At 35.3% G+C, this 22890-nt stretch overlaps 1 protein-coding gene across 2 annotated transcripts in view; it reads left to right on the forward strand.

Annotated features, from left to right (window-relative positions):
• The window catches only part of ADGRB3 (adhesion G protein-coupled receptor B3), a 756359-nt gene extending 736096 nt beyond the window's left edge, over positions 1-20263 (forward strand). The window contains exons 30-32 of one of the 2 annotated variants that reach the window (XM_025383888.1): positions 2631-2666; positions 13569-13673; positions 19453-20263. In XM_025383888.1, the coding sequence (XP_025239673.1) occupies positions 2631-2666; positions 13569-13673; positions 19453-19641 (330 nt within the window). In that variant the 3' untranslated portion in view covers positions 19642-20263. The remainder of the gene's footprint in view (positions 1-2630; positions 2667-13568; positions 13674-19452) is intronic. The other variant, XM_025383889.1, reaches the window with a different exon arrangement.
• The last annotated feature ends 2627 nt before the right edge of the window (positions 20264-22890 follow it).

Consider the following 22890-nt stretch of genomic DNA (forward strand, 5'->3'; position numbering starts at 1 on the left):
ATTTTCTCAAATATGTAAATATCAAATTGCTAGTTTTTTTTTTTTTTTTTTTTTTCTCCTTCAAAATGCAATTGACAAGGAAAAGTTAATCTGCTTGACCTTGCTTTATGCTTAGAAAGTCAGACTTGGACTGACTGGGTCATCTATTGTTATTTTTGCTGAGTTTGGTAACAATTAGCAAAACATCACAGGCATTTTTGCTGTAACATAGCACTCTTATATTACTGAGAAGACAGCAAGAGATAGTAAATAAAATGCTGGGCTTGGAGTCAGAAGTCCTGAGTTTGGAGCCCAACTCATTTGCTTACCACCCAGGTGAAGTGGGCAAGTAATTTTAACTCCACTGACCTTCAATTTTTCTTATTCATAAAATAAGGAAAATAAATAATATTTTATTCGACCATCCCACGGGTGGGTAGCATGTGCAAATGTGGAAGTGCTATATAAACAACAAAAGGTTGAAACACTTGGTCAGTATTGTGGAAACCTGAATCACATTACACACATTTTTAACTCATTTGGACTGTAAAAATCTGTCATTTTTTCCCACTCTCCAATTTTTAAGGCTCTACTGCTTTATTTTGCATCCACTCCAAATCCCACCACCATCTTTAGGTTCTTTTGATTAAAATTTGTTTGTTTGATTTGTTCATTCCTTAGTCTAATCCTTCAAGACTGCCAGTTATGCTACGCCTTATATTAGAATTTAATTTTAATAAAATTAAATAGGAGAGAGTCTACTTATATGAGTGTATCCATTTTCCTTCCCTATTTCACATTGACATACCTGCTCTCAGAAACAGAATCTATCTCCGGTGATCTTCTAGGTTCCTGTCTTTTGCTCTTGCTTCTAAATCTTTTTCATAAGATTTCACTATTTAAGTTTCAAATAAAATGCAAAGCTCGTGACTCATGTTTTATAATTATTGCTTAAAACTGTTTCCAGCCTTAAATTTTACTGTATTAAGAGAGAATCTTGCTTAATGTATACTGACAAAAATGTCCTGCTTAGTCACAGTGCCAAGAAAGCAAGGTATACAAGAGCAGAATGGAAGCACTGACATTTAGTCTAGCATATTGCAGCAAAGTGTGGCGCAGTACACTGGAGCCTGGTTTTCACACAACACAGTTAGATAACAATAGTGGTGGAGAGACTGCAAAAGAGGACTGGGCTCAATGCTTTCACAGATACTTTTCTCCTTCCTGGATGTCACCACGGCAAGGCTGAGATGCTGTTGGAGACAAGAAGAAAGTGAGATCAACATGCTGAGTTTTCATTTAATAAAGCAGTCTCCTTTTAGCCCTCTCCTTGATTGTGCTTGAAGACTGCATTTTCAGTCTTAAACAGCTTCACTGAAATAAAATTATTTCAGGAAGTTTTCACTTAAAACATGAAACCTTTCTTTTGGCATGTCCCCTTTTGTCTACTGAAACATGGTTTGGGGATTAGGTATACAGTGAGGTTCTGATTTTGTCGTGACAATTTTAACTGTAGCTGCAGAAATTTAATCATAGTTTTCAAGAAACTACATTAATGCTTCTTTTCTGTCTCTCCTAATGTTCAACAGTTAAAATGCAGACTAGAGTCTCCTACCTATCTTGGGTATGGTTTCCTATTAAATTATCGAAGTTTGTAGGTTTTGGGATGGGAGCATGGGAAAAATGAAACAAAATTTTGCCCAAAGGTTTATATATTTTTCCAACTACCTGAATATTGCATACTTTAATTGTTTGTTAATTCTCCCTGTTTCATTCCCTCTCTCATCAAAAAATTCAAAATTTTAAAAATCTATACTAAAAGTTTGCTAAGAATACTTTATACTAATATCATGAAAATCATATCACATGAATTGTATTAATTTCATTTTAATCCTGTTTTCTGGTTGTCTCAGTCTTCATTATTTTATTAATGCATTTTATCTATAACTAGATTTCAGAAACTGTGTAACAAAGATGGAGCCATAGAGAAACACTATGAGACATTTACATGTACATCGACATTTTACTGGGGTGTGGAATAGTTTATTTTGCTGAACTAGAACAAATACATTAGTTCCTCAGGACTAGCAATGAGAAGGACTTTTCTGTCATGGAGGACTATCAAATTACAAGAAATATGTGGGTGAGACTTATGAAGAACTTTGGGACTTAGAGGATTGGGTAGAATTTGGTAGAAATGAAAACTAGACGTTGGTTGAAGATGTCAAGGTAACTAGACAATTTTTCCTATACAACTTTTAATCCTGTTTGTCTGTAGTTTTGCTGTAGTAAGCCTAAAGTCTCTTTCAAGATTGAAATGTCTGTCTGAGTTTTCATAGGAACAATTTCTCCTTACTAAAAATTTGGGTTAAGAGGTCAAAATGAGAAATATTCTGTATTTTTATATTCTTCAATTTTAAAAGAAGTTCAAAGTAAAAATAGAAAATTGTGAACAGAATATTTCAAAATCATAAAATTTTTTATGATTCATGAAAATTTCATAATATTTTACATTTTTCCTTATGTGAAGGAAATATGTATAAAACAAGCAGGATTATCTTTAATGAAAATGATGATTTTTCATTTTGTTTGAGTGACTAAACATAACTTTATTGGTTTTCTTTCCTTCTTTTTAAAAATATATCTTACAGAGAAGAAAATCACGATATTCAGACCTTGACTTTGAGGTAAGTTTATATGAATTATTTTAGAATTTTAATTACTTGAATTCAAAATTGATATATAATTACTTAAAGATTAGGACTCTATGCAGCCATGTAAGGATATTATGTACTAATTTAATTAAATAAGTCAAACATTTTAATTAAAATTTATCTTGTATAGCATGAAATTTTTAAAGTTTGAATTACTTTAAGTATATGCTAAACAGATTTTCTGGACAAGTGAGGAATCTGTTTTATACATACTAAGATAAGTGAACAATTTATGTTAGGAGCTGAACCTGGTTGATTGTTTGTAGGGAGGGGGAATGTCAGCTTCCTGATTTTTATATTTAAAGCAATTTTCTTGGTTTTACTTCAGTGACTACCTGAAGAGATCCTGTGAACATGCTTAGGCTGGTTAGCTAGGCTTTCTCTGAAAATTACTTGTTTCATCTTCTGATTCCTGCTATTTAGGTTCTCTGCGGTACATTCAGATGCTTTTTTTCTCAATAGAAGCTATTGATTCAATGTGCTCCTGTGTTTAGTAAATGCCTTTTCACAGATACAAACAAGATGAAAATTTTCATTTTCCAATTTACATTGAATTTATATTGATGCTATAATACTGTTACTGCAAATTACTGAAATCATACCATCTGAGGAGGTTATGCTAAACAGAAAATTAATGATGTTTAAGCATCATATAAAATGTACTTATGTATGTTGATAATTGAATATGATTCATAGTCTGCTAACATAATTGGATACAATACATTACATATTTCTCCAGTATATTTGTACCCTTGTGATACATACATAGAACTCAATACTCTTAATTGATACTCCTAAAATTACAGAAGCTTCCCAGGACATGCTAACTACTCCTAGTTCAGTCATTTCATTTATTTAGATGAATTTTGTAGCTCTACAATGTACATCATGTGTCAAAACTAAGACTTGTTTTTATTTACTGCAATGGTCAACAATGGTTTTACCCTGAATGGAGTCCAAGGATAACTGGTTCTTTTCAGTAACATTTGAGACTACAATATACAAAGTAATGATAAGGAATCTTTTATCTATGATTAAATAGAAAGTTTTAATACTGATGCAGCCTCATTGTAGTAACTTAGCACTGAATATATATTTTATTGCATCCAAAGTTTTTAGCATAAAAGTATCAAGAATATAAATTTGAATAGATAATATTCAGCAATCTTTGCCTTTAGATTATTTAGTGCCTTTCAAGAACAGATATTTTATGGCTTTTTAATATTAATTCTTCAGGTAGCCAGAAATAGAGAATCGGACAGTATATATCCTTGTCTAAAAGCAATAAATTGTTATGTTAGTATAAAAGAGAGGAGGAAGGAATTAACCCACCTAGGCATCAGTGGCAAAATATAGTAAAAATAAACTAGATCTAAAATTAAGCCTTAATTCAACCAGCCTAAGTTATGTAATCACAAACACTGAAAAGAAATCTAATCATACTGTGTCACTTGGAGCATTGGAAAAACTGTTCTTTTTTCATCTATTCTCTATGGCAACTGGTAGCAGATTCCTTAAGCTTATACTTATTTCTATGCTTAGTATTCCACCCATAAAACCATGTTGTTAATAAAACATTTCCTGATAAAGAAGAGAAATTGCAACACGAGAACCCCAGACATGTCTTTAGCTCTTGAATTGCTGTAATCACTGCATGTTTACTATAGGTATCAAAATTCGGTGGGGGTGGGTGGGAACTCTGAGACATTACTTTTACCCTACAAATTGTTTAGAGCTATTTCCCTTAGTTTTATGTGCTATAGCAGTTATGTGGCCGATATTTCATGGATTGTGTTTAGAAAACTTATTGCCAGATATAAATGCTAATGAATTGTAATACAATCTATTTATATTTTGTGGGTGGTTCTTGAGGGAAAGTCCAGCTTGTCCCCCTCTTAATTCAGGCTAGATTAATTAAATTTTTATCAAGCTCTCTGACCCTCCTGCTCCCCCTGCAAGCTTTATCATACAATGGCCAGCGTAAACATTTTGCCACTGACAGACTGCCTCTTGGACTTCTGAAAGCATCTTTGCTTCAGGCTTTAAGCCTAACACACTCCCCAGAGGCTACACACTATGATAATATTCTGCCAACTCATATATCCCTAAAACTCTTGTGGCTAGTTAATGTCATACCAGGGGAATAGCCCTTTCATGTAGACAGTCTCCAGAACAGCATTGCATTTCTGGATTCTTGCTTTCTGGAAAATATACAGAAAATACTGTAGTGATATTCTTGTGTTCTGTAACCAAATGCCTTATTGAATTTGTATGCCCAGCTCCGGAGGTCCTAGTACCTAATAAGCATTCAGGAATTATTTTTTTAAATGGTGAAAAAATTGAATTACTTTTCCATCCGGTTTGCTTTAACAAAATGTTATTGGACACTGTACCTGAATTAAGGCAGAGACTAGCATAAAAAATGGACGACAATGGAAGAGACATTTCAAAGATAGCCACACTGAATTTCAAAGATATCCACATTAGATATAACTCAAGGAGATAGAAAAATGGCAGGTAGAAATTCTAGGAGGAGGAAAAAGCATGTGGGTTGGCTAATCTGTGGTATTCTTAAGAAACAACAAGTAAGTCAAAATTTACATAAACAGGGATCTATGGAAGAAGAGACTAAAGTGAGTAATTTAGAAACCATGCCTTATACTCCAGGAGGGATTTTTATTTAATTTGCTACTAAAAGCTGCTAAGCTTTTTCTATTATATTTTGTTTGCTTGTTGTTGCTGTTTCAGTGCAGAATGATTTGCTATACTCTGGGTTTTAAAAAGATGAGTATGTCAGTAACAGGGAGGATAGATTGTATAGCAGGGTGAAAGGAGAAGCAGAAATACCAGTTAGGATTGGCTAATGTGGTAGGTAATGAAAGTCCACTTCCTGGAGGTGGTAGAAAGAGAAAGCAATGAGAAGACTCTGCAGAGGCAGAATCTGTGGAATTTGGTCCTTAACTGAACATAGGGTGAAAGGGTGAGGGAGCAGAGAAAAGAATCCTCTCCAGTTCTGAGCCTGGGTGTCTGCTAGTACCAGTAACAGAACTAGGGAAATCAAGAAGACATCTAGTCAGGGTGAGTTCCATTTTAATATTTTAGAATAAAGGTTCCTAATATGATGTTAAAACAGACAATTAGGTAAGTTGTTCTAATTGTCTGTCTTGTGTCGAGATCTGGGCTCTAAGAATTCCCAGAAACACAATTGCAGGCATTCATTCTGAAACACTAATAGATAACAGTATCCATTCTATGTTAAAAATATATGGATAAAGAAGTGTCCATGAAACCGGGTTTCTACTGAAAATACAAAAATTAGCTGGGCACGGTGGTGCATGCCTGTAATCCCAGCTACTTGGGAGGCTGAGGCAGGAGAATCAATTGAACCCAGGAGATGGAGGTTGCAGTGAACCAAGATCATGCCACTGTACTTCAGCCTGGACAACAAAGTGAGACTCAATCTCAAAAAAAAGTAAAAACAAACAAGCAACAACAACAAAAAACTGGTATCCATATACTTGTCATATAGATATGTTTTTTTAATCTTCACTTCCAAAAATGCAGAGATAAAAATTTTCACAGTTTTCCATGAAAAGTATATAGCTTTTTTTTTTTTTTTTAGACAGAGGCTGGCTTTGTTATTCACACTGCAGTGCAGTGGTGCAATCTTGGCTTGTTGCAACCTCTGCCTCCTGGGTTCAAGGAATCCTCTCATGTCAGCCTCCTATAATAGCTGGGACCACACGCATGTGCCACCATGCTTGGCTAATTTATGTTTTGTTTTGTTTTTTTTTAGAGATGGGTCTTACCATGTTGCCCAGGCCAGTCTCAAACTCCAGGGCTCATGTGATTCCCTTGCCTCAGACTCCCAAAATACTGGGATTATAAGCATGATCTACTGTGCCTGGCCTATGTAGCCTTTTAAAAACATTTTAGGATGTTTCTTTGAGTTTTTAATGAGCTCCATACCTCCACTATTTTCATACTTCTCAAACTGGGAGACAGTGATTGTGGACAGAGGGCAAAAGAAGACACAGACACGGGGTAATCACAAATCCCCATTTTCATGGGGTCTTGATTTTTTACAAGGAGATTTGGGTGATGATAGCCAAGAAAGATATCATTTATATTAATTCAATATCACTATAAACACAGCTAAATTGTGACATAAAAATCAAAATATATTTTAATTTCTAAGTGTAAGGTATAAAATTTCAAAGAAATGTCTTGTTCATAGCAGACTTCTTCCTGCTCTGTCCCTGAGCCCCAGCAGTAAGGGCACTCCATTAGGCAATCTGGGTACTTTTAGAGGAAAAGTTTGAGCAATTTAGTCCTAGACAATAGCCATCTTTATATATATATATAACTAAATTATATATATATATAACTAAATTTAAACTGTTGCAAAATTATGCATTTACAGCAAGGACATTCAGGATTGACAGTGGCAAAAAAAAATATGCAACTAATTTTTGCTGTTTTCAGACACTTTAGTTTGTTTTAAACTCTGGCATCATATGTATTCAAACAGAAACATATTTGAAACATAGACACTGAGGCCGGGTGCGGTGGCTCACACCTGTAATCCCAGCACTTTGGGAGGCCGAGGCGGGCGGATCATGAGGTCAGGAGATCGAGACCATTCTGGCTAACACAGTGAAACACCGTCTCTACTAAAAATACAAAAAAATTAGCCGGGCGTGCTGGCGGGCACCTGTAGTCCCAACTACTCGGGAGGCTGAGGCAGGAGAATGGCGTGAACCCAGGAAGCAGAGCTTGCAGTGAGCCAAGATCATGCCACTGCACTCCAGCCTGGGCGACAGAGTGAAAGTCCGTCTCAAAAAAAAAAAAAAGGAAAGAAAAGAAAAGAAACATAGACACTGAAAATGGGTCTACAAGTTCCATAGTTCCATGTGAGGGAAACATTGAGACTCCAGCCAAGGAAATCATCCCCCTTTCACAACACTGCTTTAGGAACTAAGCTAAAACCTAGTGTGCATTGTTTCCTTAATATGAGTTTTGACATTCACTTTAGGCTAATATTCAACAACCTACTCTGGAGAGAGGAATACAGGGCTCAGAAAATGATACCCCAGAGTATGGTGCTTTGGCATACTGAGTGCTTTGAACTAAGAACATTGAAAGGCCTCAGAAGCAACCTCAGAACCAGGATCTCTCTGATCTTCTCTTTCCCTCCTGTCACTGGCCCCTTATTCTCCTCCAAAGTAAGTCATAGATACCAGAATTCCTCTTCACCAAATCAGATCATAGTAAGGAGAACTTCTTTTCCCCAAAACAGGTCAAAAAAATTAAAAAATACTATTCTAACCTTCCCATACCTTTTTATCTAGAAGCCAGCCATAAAGAAATTCTCTAACCCATCCTTGTCTTCTGTGGTAGAGGTTAGAAGCGTTGGCCATGACCCTTACGATGGGGAGGAAGTTGTCACAATTTTCCACCCCTTGCAGGACTCATGCAAACCAGTAAAGAAGAAGAAGAACTACAGGTTCATCTTAGCAGATATGGGCAATGGCATTGTAGGTGTATAAAGTTCTAAGGCTGGAAAACATAATTCATGGAAACTGGTTTATAATTCCCATGAGCCCATGATTTCCAGACCTCATACTATAAAGTTAATGGCTAGGAGTTTCTCCAACTTTCTCTAACAATTTATTTCAGCTTCTAAAATCTGTATACCGTAACTACCTCTCTGATATATAATTCAGACTTAAGCTTCAACTCTGTGATTCACACTTATGAATTAAAGTGAAAATTTGTAAACAGTTTGTTCTAAGCCCGTTTATAAGCCATTTGTATTGAAAAGAAAGGAACACAATAAAATCAGAATGAGGAGGCAAAGCTCTTGTCTGGGGCCAGTAAATGAGCCATTCTTCCATTGGGAAGACCTCTTTTAGAAGAAGAGAAGACGACATTTATAATGGCCTTCCATATTGCAGTCACCTTCCGTGGCCTATATGCCTGTGCTGTCTTGTTCATTTAAGGTATTCAGTATACTTTTATTGAGCACCTGCTGAATGCCAAATGCTGTGCTAGGTGCCAGTGATATACAGACAAATAAGTCATTGCCCAGGAACTGTTCAGAGACAAAATATGAAGACCAGCCATGAAAAATATAATTGCAGTACTATGGAATAGCTGCAGGGTGGTCAATATCTGTAGAGTTTATGGGCTTACTACAGAGAGTACCTAGCCCATCCTGGATTGTTTTGTCTCATTTTCCATTATAACAAGACATAATTACACACCTGAATAGTCTAAAGAAGAGTGCTCCCTGGATCTATGAGATACATCTAAGATAGCAGCAAGCAAAGAGAATTGATGTGGAATTCAGAAAGAATTCCAGCTTGCTCACCACTTGTGTGAGCTTGGGAAACTTACTTAGCCTCCTTGAGCTTAAGTTTTCTAATCAGTAAAGTGGAGATAATGGCTTTACCTCCCAGAGTTATTGTGAGGATTAAGAAAGATAATAATGGCTGCCATTTCTTAAGTGGCTTTTATCTGTGTGGCCCAGTGATAAGTGTTTTATATCCTTTTTTAAATCTTCAAAATTACCCTGCAAGGTAAGTCTGATTACTGAAACTGGGACTAAAAGGAGATTAGATTTTACACTTCAGACCACACAACTTAAAAGTGATACAACTGAGATCTAAATATGCATTTCTCTAGATCCAACTTGGAGAAATATGCTATCAGACTTGACATATTCCAAGTATTTAAATGGTCTAGGAGAGTTCTTGGGATATAGCAGGTACTCCAGACATACAGGTGGCTTTCCATCCTCATTTTTCTCAAATATCTGAAATACGATGAATGTGCTTTATTTTATAGCATCACTTTCTCTCTAATATCAACAATTAAAGGACTGCACAGACTAATTCTCTTGCATTTAAAATGTATAAAAGGAAAGGGATCTTTTGAAATAAGCTACTTGGGAGAACATATTTTTTGTGCAGTTAGATTGGTGGTCCTCTCAGGATGGGGATTCATATGCAGCTTCCAGAATTGTTGCGTGATGTTAATATGAATGCAAGGAAACATTATCATGCTCTTATCTTTATTGCAAAAGATGCATATAATATTTGACAGCCACCTGAATTCTATAGATATGTAGATATTGTCAATCAGAATATATCTTTATTTAAATAGAAAATCCACAGGTTAGAATTTTCTCATTATTACACATTTTGAAAACTCGGTTATAAGTTCAGTTTTTGACAGAAGTCGATTTCTTTAAAAAGCAGGGGTCTTAAATTAGAAAAGAAAGAAAAAGGCAATCGGATAAACCCTAATGTCACTAAACATAAAAAAACAGCCAAATGAAATAGACCAATAGATTTATAAGCATGAAAACTTCTAAGCAAGTGGCAACTCATTATAGGCATCGGTGCTACAAATAAATACTCATACAAGTAAATAAATAAGAGGAAATCTTTAGTACATGTGAAAACTAAAACCACACCTAAGTTGTTGCCCCAGAATATTGTTGGGTTATAAACTCTGCAGTGTTCACTGTGAAGCTGGCATTCTTATCAATGGAATCTTCTTTATTTTAAAGGCTGGGTGATCTACTTGAGTCTATGAACAAGAAGAAATCATGCATGGACAATCAAACTGAGTTCATGTCAGAGACATGAGTTGTCAGTGAGACAGTGAGAGCTATACTATAATGTGATACTTCTGCCAGAAATCCAGGCCATCATTGCTATGGTTATTTCTGGCAGTGCCAAGGTGGCAGTTTCAAATTAGAATGAATATTTGGCATGAGAATGTATTTGCCATTAATGTTTCTAGGTAGCAAGGGCCCCATATTTCAGCATACACATTTTTCATTTGCTTCCATATTCATTTCAGTGTCCTTGAGCTTTAATAGCTTTAATAAACCCATGTAGAAAATATCAAAATGGTTTCTGGTTATACAATATTGGTGACCAGCATACCTTTATATTTTTCCTGTATACTTTTTAGACTTTCATAGCAATCCAATTATTTGAAATATGATCCACCCAGTTCTGAATTAGGTACTACCCGTTCAATCAGAATATAATTATAAAACCTCCAATCAGCTAGTATATCTTCTTTTCCATGGAATGTATTTGATGCTTGGTTTGCTTCTTAAAAATGCTTTATCTAGTATATTTGGCAGCAACAAACATTAGGTGACTTTGACTAATGAAGTAACTGTTGGAAGGGGACAGAATAATTCACCTCTTGGCCAGAGAATAGTAGGAATGTCAACGGACATTTCCAGGAACATGGGAAGGTATAGTTCCCCAAAGCCAAGTCAGATTCCTCACAAGATGAAGGATAATTGGAGACTTCACAAACAAAAATCAGATGCTCATCTCAAAATAAGGGTGCTATGCCTTTGGCATCAACTGTCTTAGAAGAGAATGAGTTTCTTGTACTTGAAAAGGAAAGATCCCATTGAAAGAGGGGATTCCAGCATAGACTTAAAAATTGAGCTAGAAATTTTCTGAATCCTAGAAAATGGAAAAGAGAGGATAGACAAATAAGACCATGGGAATCACTAATTCGAGGAATTTCAAATTAAAAATGGATATATTAAAATGAGGGAATTGCCTCACTTGGATTTATCTTAGCAAATTATCCTATCACTTTCATAGCAGCACCATATGTTTTCTTTATCACACTTACAGTGTTACATTTATTTGAATTATTATGCCTGTGTCCTCCATTAGACTTCAAGCTATAAGAGATCAGGAACTCAATCAGATTTTGTGCAACATCATTACCTGAGCATCTAGCACAATATGTGATGCTTGTAAGTATGTAGTGAATGATGGAATAAAATATCTCTAGAAAAATGTCAGTACATCACCCCTACTGTACCATAGAAGAAAATAACTCTATATAAAAAGATTCACTATTATGAAAAATGAAATTTGTAAGTTAGAAGCAGATCCAGTTTTCTAACTACAATAGTTTTGTTTTTTTTTAAGTGTTCCTTATACACAAATCCATATTTTAATCAGTGTCTTAGAACCTGGTACTGCCTGAAAGTGTTTGTCTCCCGAAGGAAAGAATGTGCTACTTTATGTTTGCAACTGACAGGGTCCTCAGAATCTCCCCATTGAGCTGCTTATGCAAATCCTCTCTCTCCTAAATCCCCACAAGCCATCACTAGTCAAATTATGTTTGCCTGGTGTTTCTCTATTAATCCTGCAAATCTGTTTTGTATATTCTCCCCCAAACTGATGGGAAGTTAATCGCTCTATAATTGCTTGCTATGTTTCATGTCCCTATCATGAGTAATGTTGCCATGTTCTTGTCCTCAAACACCTGATTCTCACACAGCCAACTCCTAGAGCCAAAAGGAGCAAAGACAGAAACTGATTGTTGCAAGACATAAAATGACAGAAATCTCTCACATAAAAGTAGGCTAGTGAAAGGAAAGAAATGAGCTAAACAATGTATTGCCTAGATACATATTTATTAAATACAGGAAATTAAACCTGCATAGGAGAGAACAGGCTTTTTTAATGTGTTAAAGATTCCATTGTTTTTGTCTTTTGCCCTTTTCCTTTTCCTCAAGGAGGTAAAGTGTTTCTCTGCAGTGTCTTTTAGAAGGAAATTAGGCATTACAGCTTTCCCAACTATATATTTTTTTCCAAAACAAATCCTTATTTTTGAAAATATTTGCTAATTAAAACAATGGACCAAATATTCAAATTCTAGCTTAAACATAGATATAATATACCTATGCAAACCACATGAACAAATGGTAAGTTATGAGGCATATGCTTAAAATACAGTAAAATCTTACAAAATATGAAGGCATAGTCTTGGAGAATCACCAAAATATTGATGTTTAACTTTAAAAAATCAAAACGGAGGAAGACATTTTCTCCTTTAAAATAACAATTACAAATACAGGGTACTTATTATCTAACTCTTCTTTGGGGTTCTGAAATGAACTTTAAAAAATCAAAACGGAGGAAGACATTTTCTCCTTTAAAATAACAATTACAAATACAGGGTACTTATTATCTAACTCTTCTTTGGGGTTCTGAAATGATCTGTAATTGAACAAGATTCACCCCATGATACTTACCCCAAGGTCATTTTTATTTGACTCCATTTGTTGAGTTATGGTGAAGTTGGGAGAAAAGGGTGTAACCAGGGATGAGAAGTATGAATATATTTGTATCTGTGATTTTAGAAGCATATCAGCCACACAATTTATGCTCTGAACCCTAATTGTTAAGAATCTGTACCATCTCTTAAACAAATTGATGAAATCTATGGGTCAGATTTGCCTCCTATGAAGCTTAATCATTATGCACATGGAAAATGCAAGGTTTTACATCCCACATATATTTCAGACACTTTAGTGCTTTGATTCAGCCTTAATGGCAGGGTTTGGGATTTTGCTCCCACTTTAGTACAGCCAACTAGGATTTTAGTGTTTACAGAAATAAGACATAAAAAAGTAATATTTCCCATGACAAACATCAGGGACTGGGTGCTTTACCAGTTCGAGTTTTTTAACATTTTAAAAATATTATAACTGTTTTTGTAAAACAGCTTTAACTTTTGAATAATGAAAATCTTACTCAGAAATGACTGGTACATTTTTAATGTACCCACAAGAAAACCTTTTTTTTTTTTTTTCGTATTCTTGTAAGTGAAAGAAAAAGCCAATTATTAATGTGTAAGAAGTGCTGAATATGAGACAATGATTTGATGCAACTTATTTGCATTTGTGCATCTTGTAGGACCTCCTGGTTCCTGCCAAACTTGATTATCCTTATTATTAAAGCAAAAATATTGAATCTCTTGTTTGAAAAACATACATCAAGTTGGGGATGAGAGCTATCTTGTTCTCTTTTGCAGAAGGTCATGCATACAAGGAAGAGGCATATGGAACTATTTCAAGAGCTAAATCAGAAATTTCAAACTTTGGACAGATTTCGGGATATACCAAATACGAGCAGTATGGTAAGTATGCTTTGCTTCAATGCCTGAGTAGAAGATGCATGATGCCAGATATTATTCCTGCCTTCCAGGACCTCCTTATCGTGGGAACATAAAACGAGCCTACATAGAAAAAAAAGTATAAGCCTCGAAAACGTACTTTGGAAAGTCTGCCAAGACAAATTAGGAATGGCAGAATCTTTAGGCATTTTATTGATATTTCACATATCCTCATTTATAAGCTTTAGTTAGAATTGGTTACATATCAAAACTATGTTGGCTTCATCTGATCATTTTACTGTCAGAGTTAAAATTAATTTTCTTTTCGAATATCCCTTTGGGTTAATATTTCCATTTTAATTTGAATGTCTGACATAAATGTAATTGTTTTGTGTATATGAAGTTGTTACCTGAAACCAGAGTGATAGATTTTTGTCTCCAGGAGATTTACTTATTTTTTGGTAGGAATTTTCGTACACACATCAACACTGGGGACTCTGGTTATTAACTGTGACCATTCTCTTCTCATTCATTCACACTATTACAATCTTAGTACAGGACTTCATCAAATAAAATAACTTTGTACAATTACTATGTTTATGGCATACTCATAGCTTCACAGAAGTTTACATAATTATAAGAGTGCTGGACCAGGACTCTAGAAATCAGTATACTAGTTGAAAGCTCAATCGAGAACTATCTGATCTTAAGCAAGTCACCCAACTCAGGTTTCTAAACTTCAATTTCACCCTCCTAAATGGAGCATAGAAAACAGTAATTAATATGTATCTTCAGTCATTACAACACTTTCAAAAGCAAGTAGGTTAGGAAGCACCTTATAGGTTAGGAAGCTGAGGCTCAGCTATAAGACATAGAGCTGGGACTGCCATCTGACACCAGCTCTTCTCCTTCGCCCAAATGTGGGGCTCTTTCTTTGCCTCATACTCTTTGCAGTCCCTGGATGGTCCGTCTTCTTTTCCAGACATCAATATTCATATTTTTCTAAAGTAGATGATGTTTGGTCACCTTCTTAATCTAGTGATTCTTCCATATGTATTTTATGAGACTTAGCCCTAAGCTTCCTGATTAGTAATGTTAGCTTCTGAAGAGCTAAAGAGTAAGCATTTATATATCTTTATGTTTTTCTTTTATTCCTCTCAATACTGGTACAATGCCGGTTGTAGTAAGCTATCATGGCTGCTATTGATTTATAGCATAGCTATGATCGTTCAATCTGTGTTAAAGGAAGGCTATAAGAAATATACACTTTAACTCTTAATTGGTCTCTTAATAGTTTCTTGTTCATCAATTTTTCTCCTTAAAGTAGGAATCATGTATTATTTGTTATCACCAATCAAATGCTAGGCAAATAGAAAACACTTCATTCATAATGAGTGGATCTTCCTCTTCTACTCCTCCTCATAGAAAGCTATCAATTTTTAGCTAGCATGCAAATGAGAATTACACCATTGAGATTAGACCGAAACACATTAGCTACACATTTTGAAATAGTAAAATCTAACAATGAAATAATTGAAGAAACTTCATTACTTAGAAAAGGAGAGGGTTATATTTACAAATCTAAAAGTCTTATGCAACAGATACAGCTGGCTAACTGCTATAATATGATTGTAATTTCCCCTTGTTGTATGGTCTGGGTATTAAATCATTAATGGCACAACTATCTGTATCTCAGTTTCCTGACAACAAAAAATAGTCTACTAATTACATCACATCTCTGCAGCAGCATGCCTCTTCTAGAAGAGATTTATAAATATTTACCATTTGGAAGGTTAGGAGTGGAGAGGATAGAATTGTCATTGCTGCTTGACTGTCATCCTAAATATCTGAGAAGAGAGAGAAAAAAAAATGCAACTTCCTTATTTGGTTTTGATTAATAATGAGCACGAGTGAGTTCATTATCCTTAATTTAGTCACATAATTTGTAGTGGCACATTATTAATGAAAAAATGCATAATTGGGTGGAGAAAGACTTTTTTAAAATCTCAAATAAAGGGGTTTTTCTTTCTTTCTTTTTTTTTTTTTTCTGGGCTGCTAACTCACAGCACCTGCCTGGCACTGCAAATGATGGTAATTACGTAGAATAATAGAATTTGGGGAATCAAAGAGAAACCAAAAAACCATTTAGTCCATTTCCTTGCTTCCAGGCAGGAAAACATTTAAATCACAGTAAAAAAGAGAAGACACTTATATCCAGAGAAGAAACTATTTTACTTTGTGTGTGTCTCACAAACCATTCAGTCAAGATCTCTTTCCCCCAAGTAGCTTTTGCAAATTCTTACTTTTTAAAAATAAGCATACTCCTTTTTGCTTCATACCCAAATGTTGGTAGGTTGGAAGAAGAAGGAATGAAAGAAGAGAGAGAGGAATGAAAGAAGAGAGAGAGGAAGGAAGAAAAAAAGGAAAGGACAAAAGAGGAAAGGATAGATGGATGAAGGGAGGAAGGGACCTATCCACAAGTGGACAGCCAGTGTGCTCTGGATCCATGAACTATGGGATATGCTCAGGCAGCCCTGCCATATTTTTGGGTGGCTCTGAACTCTGTTTACTGAACATCCTATTTCTACTGATGCAGCTTAAGACCAAATTAGCATTTTGGGAAGCTTCGTGCACGTTGGCTTACATGGAATTTGTAATTTTTGAGCCTTTAACAAATATGCATCTGTTTAACTACAGCTCCTTATTCTGTACTCAAGTGCAAAACATACATAAACACAAAACAGCTGCATAAATTCGGAGACTTACACTAACTTTGAAGTTTTTATCATAAGATTCATACCTCCATTGAAACCTTTCCTGGCACCTACAGCTCTCACCACCAAATTCAATGATCCCTTTGGACTGCTCCACAGTTCATCATTTACTTGGACCATTGACGATATTACACTTTTCAGTATGAGAATCTGTAGGCTCCTCTCTTATCACACCCAACACACAGGAGGATGAGTCACTCCTGGGTACCATACGCTGACAACGAGGTTCCTCCCTACTCCCTGCAGATCTTGTTCCCACTCTGACTTCTGGGTGCAGTAGTTTTTTTACCACTAAAGAAGGCTGTAACCTAAAGGGCATCCACACATTTGTGAATAATAATGAGAACCCCAGTTGAGCTGGGAGTGACTTGGGATGCTAAAGATTAGCCGAAAGCCAGAATTTATGAATTATGAATTAATGTATTACCCACTAATAGAACCTCTCAGGAATTCAATAGGTCATGTAGTGACAATAATACCATTTGAAATTAGAATGTAGATTTTCTGACAAAGTTTAAAATTGGCCATTTTAGTTCACATATCCATAATGGTTGATCTTTGAAATCATATCTGTTCCACACATAATGGAACCCCTATATATTCCAAGCAAATGAGCTAACACTTCAAACAGTGTGAGTTCTTTCAGGATTGAGCTAATTGGACCTTCTGTCAAACTAAGGATTCCCAGAAATCTCCTATAGACACAACCCTTGTCTATGATAAATGAGTCCACTATGGATCTGATTCAGCAGAATTTGAAACAGTAAGCCTTTCAGTTGATGTTTGATGATTCAGGTCTCACCATAGTGCCCCTAAACGTTCAACATCTCCCTATTGCCTACAAAATAAATTCCAAATTTAGTAGCCAGGCATTCAGAATCCCTTATGATCTGGCTTCCACTTCACCTTCTGCCTACTTTTCTGCTATTCTTTTTTATGCCAACTAAAATAGATAGGTCACTGTTCTCATGGTTTTCCCATCTCCATGCTCTCTGAATTTTTACTTCCCAGTGTGCCATTCAGCCACCAGACCTCCAACCACACATATGTGTTCATGGCCAAGCCCAGCCCTCTATTCTGGCCCTAATGTCACTTTTCTCAGAAAGTTTTATGTGTTTCCCATATAAAGAAGCCATCTCTCTACCCTTCTCTGAATTCCCATAGCACTTTTCCTAGATGATAGATATAAATATTAACATGTTTTAACCTCCATTTAACTATAAACCCTTCTGTAATAAGTATGGCTACTATATATTGAGTGTTTATTAAATTCTCCAGGCATTATTCTAGGTTACCCCATTTTTTGTATTTTTGCATCCCCACAAAGTAGGCATTAATCCACATGTTCTGCCAACTCCTTGGCCCACAATATAAAGCATATCTCTGTTTTGCAGATATTCAGGCTGAGGTTCAGAAAAATGAAATCACTTGTTTAAAATCGCATTCATCTGAAGTGGAGGAACTGGAATTTGGACCTGCATGTATCAGGCTTTAAATCTTGAGCTTCTTAGTGGACCATGCTGATTATGACTTCATCCTCCCTGGTAGCTAATATGGTGTCTGGCACAGAGCAGCTGATAAATAAATATTGATTGAAGGGAAGCAGAGAGGGGGAGAGGAAAGAAAGGAAGGATAAGGTAGGGGGAGAGGAAAGAAAGGAAGGATAAGGTAGAGGGAGAGCTACAAGACTATAATTCATGAGACTTTAGAACATTTGACTAAAGCAGAATTAATTAATTCCCTCCACACATCCTAAAAATTAACCTTTTATTAAATGTTTACTATTAACCTTTCTTCCCCATATATTCTCGGGAGTAAGTTTAATCAGTGCTGAAAACATCTCATGCATTAAATATTTTATTAATTTAATTTCCAGTTGTGATAAGTGTTTTTGTTGTTGTTTTGGTTTTTGGTTTTGGGTTTTTTATGTTGCCCAGACTGGTCTCACACTCTTGGACTTAAGCAATCCTCCTACCTCAGCCTCCCACGTAGCTAGAATTACAGGCACACATCACTGCACCTGGCTTAAGTATGATAAGTATTTCTACAGATTGCTTTTCTTAGCCATAGTTTAAGATGATGTTTAATATGTTGAGTGGAATTTGGATAGTAATTCAAGTACCTATTTTATGTTCACTTGATAATTAGTTACAATAAGTTAAAGGCCAGATTTGGGGAGCAGGGAAGGTTTACATTCAACAACTATAATATTCTCACTAAACACGACATTCTATAATGAAAAATAAAAAGGAAATTGGAATATTAAGCTTCTAAGATCATTGTAATAATTCTGAAAAATATAAATAAAGAGCTAGTAGAAATTAAAAGGCAGTGATTTTCAAAAGGGAAACATCTTTCAAACCTGATAGAATTCATTGGTATACAATTAAAAGTTTAAAGAAGTACTTAGATAAACAGTTAAATTTTATCTCTTCAATAATTATTAGTTTTAGTGAATCTCTGTATTCTACAACAAAAAGACCCACAAAACAAGAGAATATAGCAGCATTTAAATATTCTAAAATGTTAATTTCTTGAGAAAAACTAGGCATAGTGTTCTAAATTATTTAATGAAATACTGTTACCTTGAGTGACTTTTTATTGTTAAATAATATGCCCCACAAGACCTCACATCTGCTAATCTCACCAAATTTCTGTCACAATACTTACATTTTCTACATTTAATCTTAGTGGTGACTTAACTCTCCTTCCTACTTCAACATATGGCCATACTGACAATTCACAACATGCCCCAAACAAAACATCGCCTACTTTGCCTTCTATACTAGTGTTCACTTCCTTTGATTCCTAGAAAATTGTTGGGTAACTTAGAGAAGGTATTCATCAGTTTGTTCAATGAAATAAAACTAAAATCAAAAACTATTTCCCGCAGTTGGCCATATTTTCAAGTCATCTCTGCATCATAGAAATTGGATTAAGATTACAAACACGCTCTCTTCCTGGAAACTTCAACTAGCGGTGATCCTAGTCCTCACATAAATGACTCTCTTTCCCCCTCTTCTCAACAGGAAAACCCAGCACCAAACAAGAATCCATGGGACACTTTCAAAAACCCCAGTGAATACCCACATTACACCACAATCAATGTCTTAGACACAGAGGCAAAGGATGCTTTGGAACTGAGGCCGGCAGAGTGGGAGAAGTGTCTGAATTTGCCTCTGGATGTGCAAGAGGGTGATTTTCAAACAGAAGTTTAACAAAATCAAAATGGACTGAGGTAGAGACAAAACAATTTATTGCACTGACACTTAAGACTTGGGAAGCCTGACATTTCTATCTGGACAGTGTGACTCTCTTATGTCAGGACCTTCATGTGCCAAATGTCAGTGGTGTTTTCATATGGTAACTTCTCACTAGTCAGGCTAGTGGAGAGATGACCAGGTGTACAGTTCTGACCATCCTGTGTTGTAAGTACCCGTGGAATGGATTTGTAAGGTAATCTTTATAGATAAACCTCAAGCAACGATTCATGTTGTAACCGCTTCATATGGTTTAGTTTTCAAAAAACTTCACCATGAAGCACAATGTATATATTTATGCAGTTTTTAAAGTTTATAACAGTCTGTTTGGCCATTACTACACTTTTTACTTTATAATATAAAAGCAAAGTTTTTGTCATTAAATGAATGTTTGTTGAGCTACATTCTTCATTGCTTTAAATGCAATAAAGTAATAATCTCACTTTTATATGAATAATATATTTCACATCTTTATTATTGCAGTTTTCTCTAGAAAGCTCTGAGAAGCTTTCTCTGCTGCAGCTGTGTATAAAATATTTAAAATGTTGTATGGTGTAAATAAACTTTTGTCTACATATCAGTTTTTTAGTGCATTTTATTTTGGATTTGTTGAACAGAAATTTACATATTTATAAAGTTTTTTTTTCAATACAGATACTAAAAATGTATTCATGGTTTTAATAGCATACCATTATTACTCCTTTGAGGCTAATGATTTCTCAAATGTAATAATAGGTTTGTATAGTGCTTCTGTATTTTCTACTCAAACATTCTTTGGAACAATGTACCATGTAAATGAGGCTTGTCAGAAATCTGCTGCCATCATACTCTTACATAAATATTATGTTTTTTCTATCTTGTGGCAAAAAGATAACTAGTAGACAACAGTAAGTTCCAATACAGAAAACAAAACAGGGAAAAATGTTAATTTTAAGTAATGAAGTTCACTGCATGTTTCACAAAGGAAACTACTCATACTACAGTTCTTCATCGCATACAAAAAAAAATGAACTTCTTCAGGACTTAAAAAATTTTTATCTATATAGTCTCTAGCAGAAGGAAAAGGAGAGTGGATGTATTTGATTGAACGATTGTCTCTGGAAGCCTGAGGTGAGCCAAATGCACAAACAGTCCCTAGTGTCTTCTCTTGTGTTAAAGTCACGCTGGTAATTTCTCTCACTATCCTCAGATACACATTAAAGGAAATACCATGGGGAAGGATTTTAGCAGTTTCTTGGTCATTTCAATGATTTGAGATGTGTTTTTTTAGTCTGAGGCAAGGAAGGGGGGTGGAGAGGAGACCGGGATCTTCGAAGTTCCTAAAATGTGTATTTAGATTAGTCTGCGGTTAAACCTGAGCTGTGTGGTCTTCTGTGGTCTGCCTCAAACTCAAGTGAATCAGTTCCTGCTCTTCACGACCTTGAAGGCACTCAGGCCATGAGGCGGAGACTACGGTGCTTCAACATTCAAGTGCGCCTCTAAGCTAGAGCCTTAAAAACCACACAGCTCAGGCTGAACTCCTGTCAGAAACTTTCAATGTTCTCAATGTCAAGATGTTAAAAGTATATTTTTAATTAGATTTTAAAAATAAAAGCAACATCATTATGCAAAAAAAGTATAACATAACTAAGGACTGATTTTTCAATAAAATAACTTTTATGCTAATTATAATGTAATTGTATAGCCTATTTATAAGATGACTTTTTGGTGACAGGAATAATATTTGGTAAATCTCTCCCTCTTACTCTCTCTCTCTCTCCATATATACATATATAATATACACATATGTGTATGTATATATGTATATATCTCTGAATATATGTATCAATCTACACATATATATATACACACACACACAAATCCATAATGCTCAGTTTCATCTCCGTTACCTATAACTGTGAATGCAGACCATGTATGTGGTCACCCATTCCACACTATAAAATCTTGAAGGAAAAGAAACACACTAAGTATATCTTTGAAAACATACAAATTCAATATGTTTAAAAACATATAAATTCAATACATTAGGCTAATATTTCTTCTACAGATTCACTGCTGTAAAATAAAATCTTACATCTTTTCACTTTGGTTTTTCTTTAGTTCTAGTAACTCCATATTAGATGTATACATGAAAGCTGTCCAGAAATTGCACACTTAAAAATGTTAGCATGGATTTTTTGGCTACTCTAAGAATGTCGAGTTGTGGTGTGGTGTTTTTTGTTTTTTAATCTACAGCAAAAAATGCAGGTGAATAAGTCTCAAGAAATGATAATTTTAAGGAAGCCGTCTTCTGCTCCACTCCTTTTAAGTGTCCCCTGAACTCCGTCTCTCTCATGTGCACACACACAACACACGCACACATACATGCACACATTCTTCCAAAGCTGAGTCACAGCTGTCCCCTTAGGCAGGGGAGCATATATATTCCAGCCTGGGCAGTGCCTTCCTGGCCCACTGCATTCATGACCGGCCAGAATCTTTGTGCCCTTCCCCTAGAAGTTCTTCCCTTTCCCCTGTCTAAATTTTACTTGTGCTTTAAAGGACAACTCATATTTTGTTTTCATAAAGTTTTTCATAATTTTCCTCCAAGTTGGAAATAATTTGTCCCATGAACTCTTATGCCTCTGTTTCTGTACCTCTCTTAGGACTTTTCAAATATTCGATCTTGTTATTTATATGCATTTCTGATATCCTCTGGTGGACTCTCAAGTGCCTGGAGGGCAGGAGTCATGTCTGATCCATTTTGTGTTTCTTAAGGGACCTAGCACAATAATGTTCACACAATAAATGTTTGTTGAATTATTTGTGGAATTTCTTCTAGTATTGCTTACAGTGGTATACATCAAGTCACATATTCACAGATATTTATTGAACAACTATTACGTGTTTATTGCTATGTTAAGCAGTTACGATACTATAGGGTCTCTGAGGCAACTCTCAATCTATTGAAGATATGGGATACATATGTGAAACAAGTAATGATATTTAAATATGAAAAAAAACCTGGATACGATATATTATTTCTTTGTGTCCTTAAAATATGTAGTAAGATTAATTATTCTAATGAAATGGAAGCCCAGAAGAGTTTAAGTGTCCAACGAAGATCACCATAAATAAATAGAACCCCAATATTAAAGCCCAGGTCTCCTGACTCCTACCCTAGAGGTATTTTCATGACACCATGGTGCTTCTACTTGTTTCTTTTAG

Source organism: Theropithecus gelada, chromosome 4, assembly GCF_003255815.1.
Source record: "Theropithecus gelada isolate Dixy chromosome 4, Tgel_1.0, whole genome shotgun sequence".
NCBI classification, from domain to species: Eukaryota; Metazoa; Chordata; class Mammalia; order Primates; family Cercopithecidae; genus Theropithecus; species Theropithecus gelada.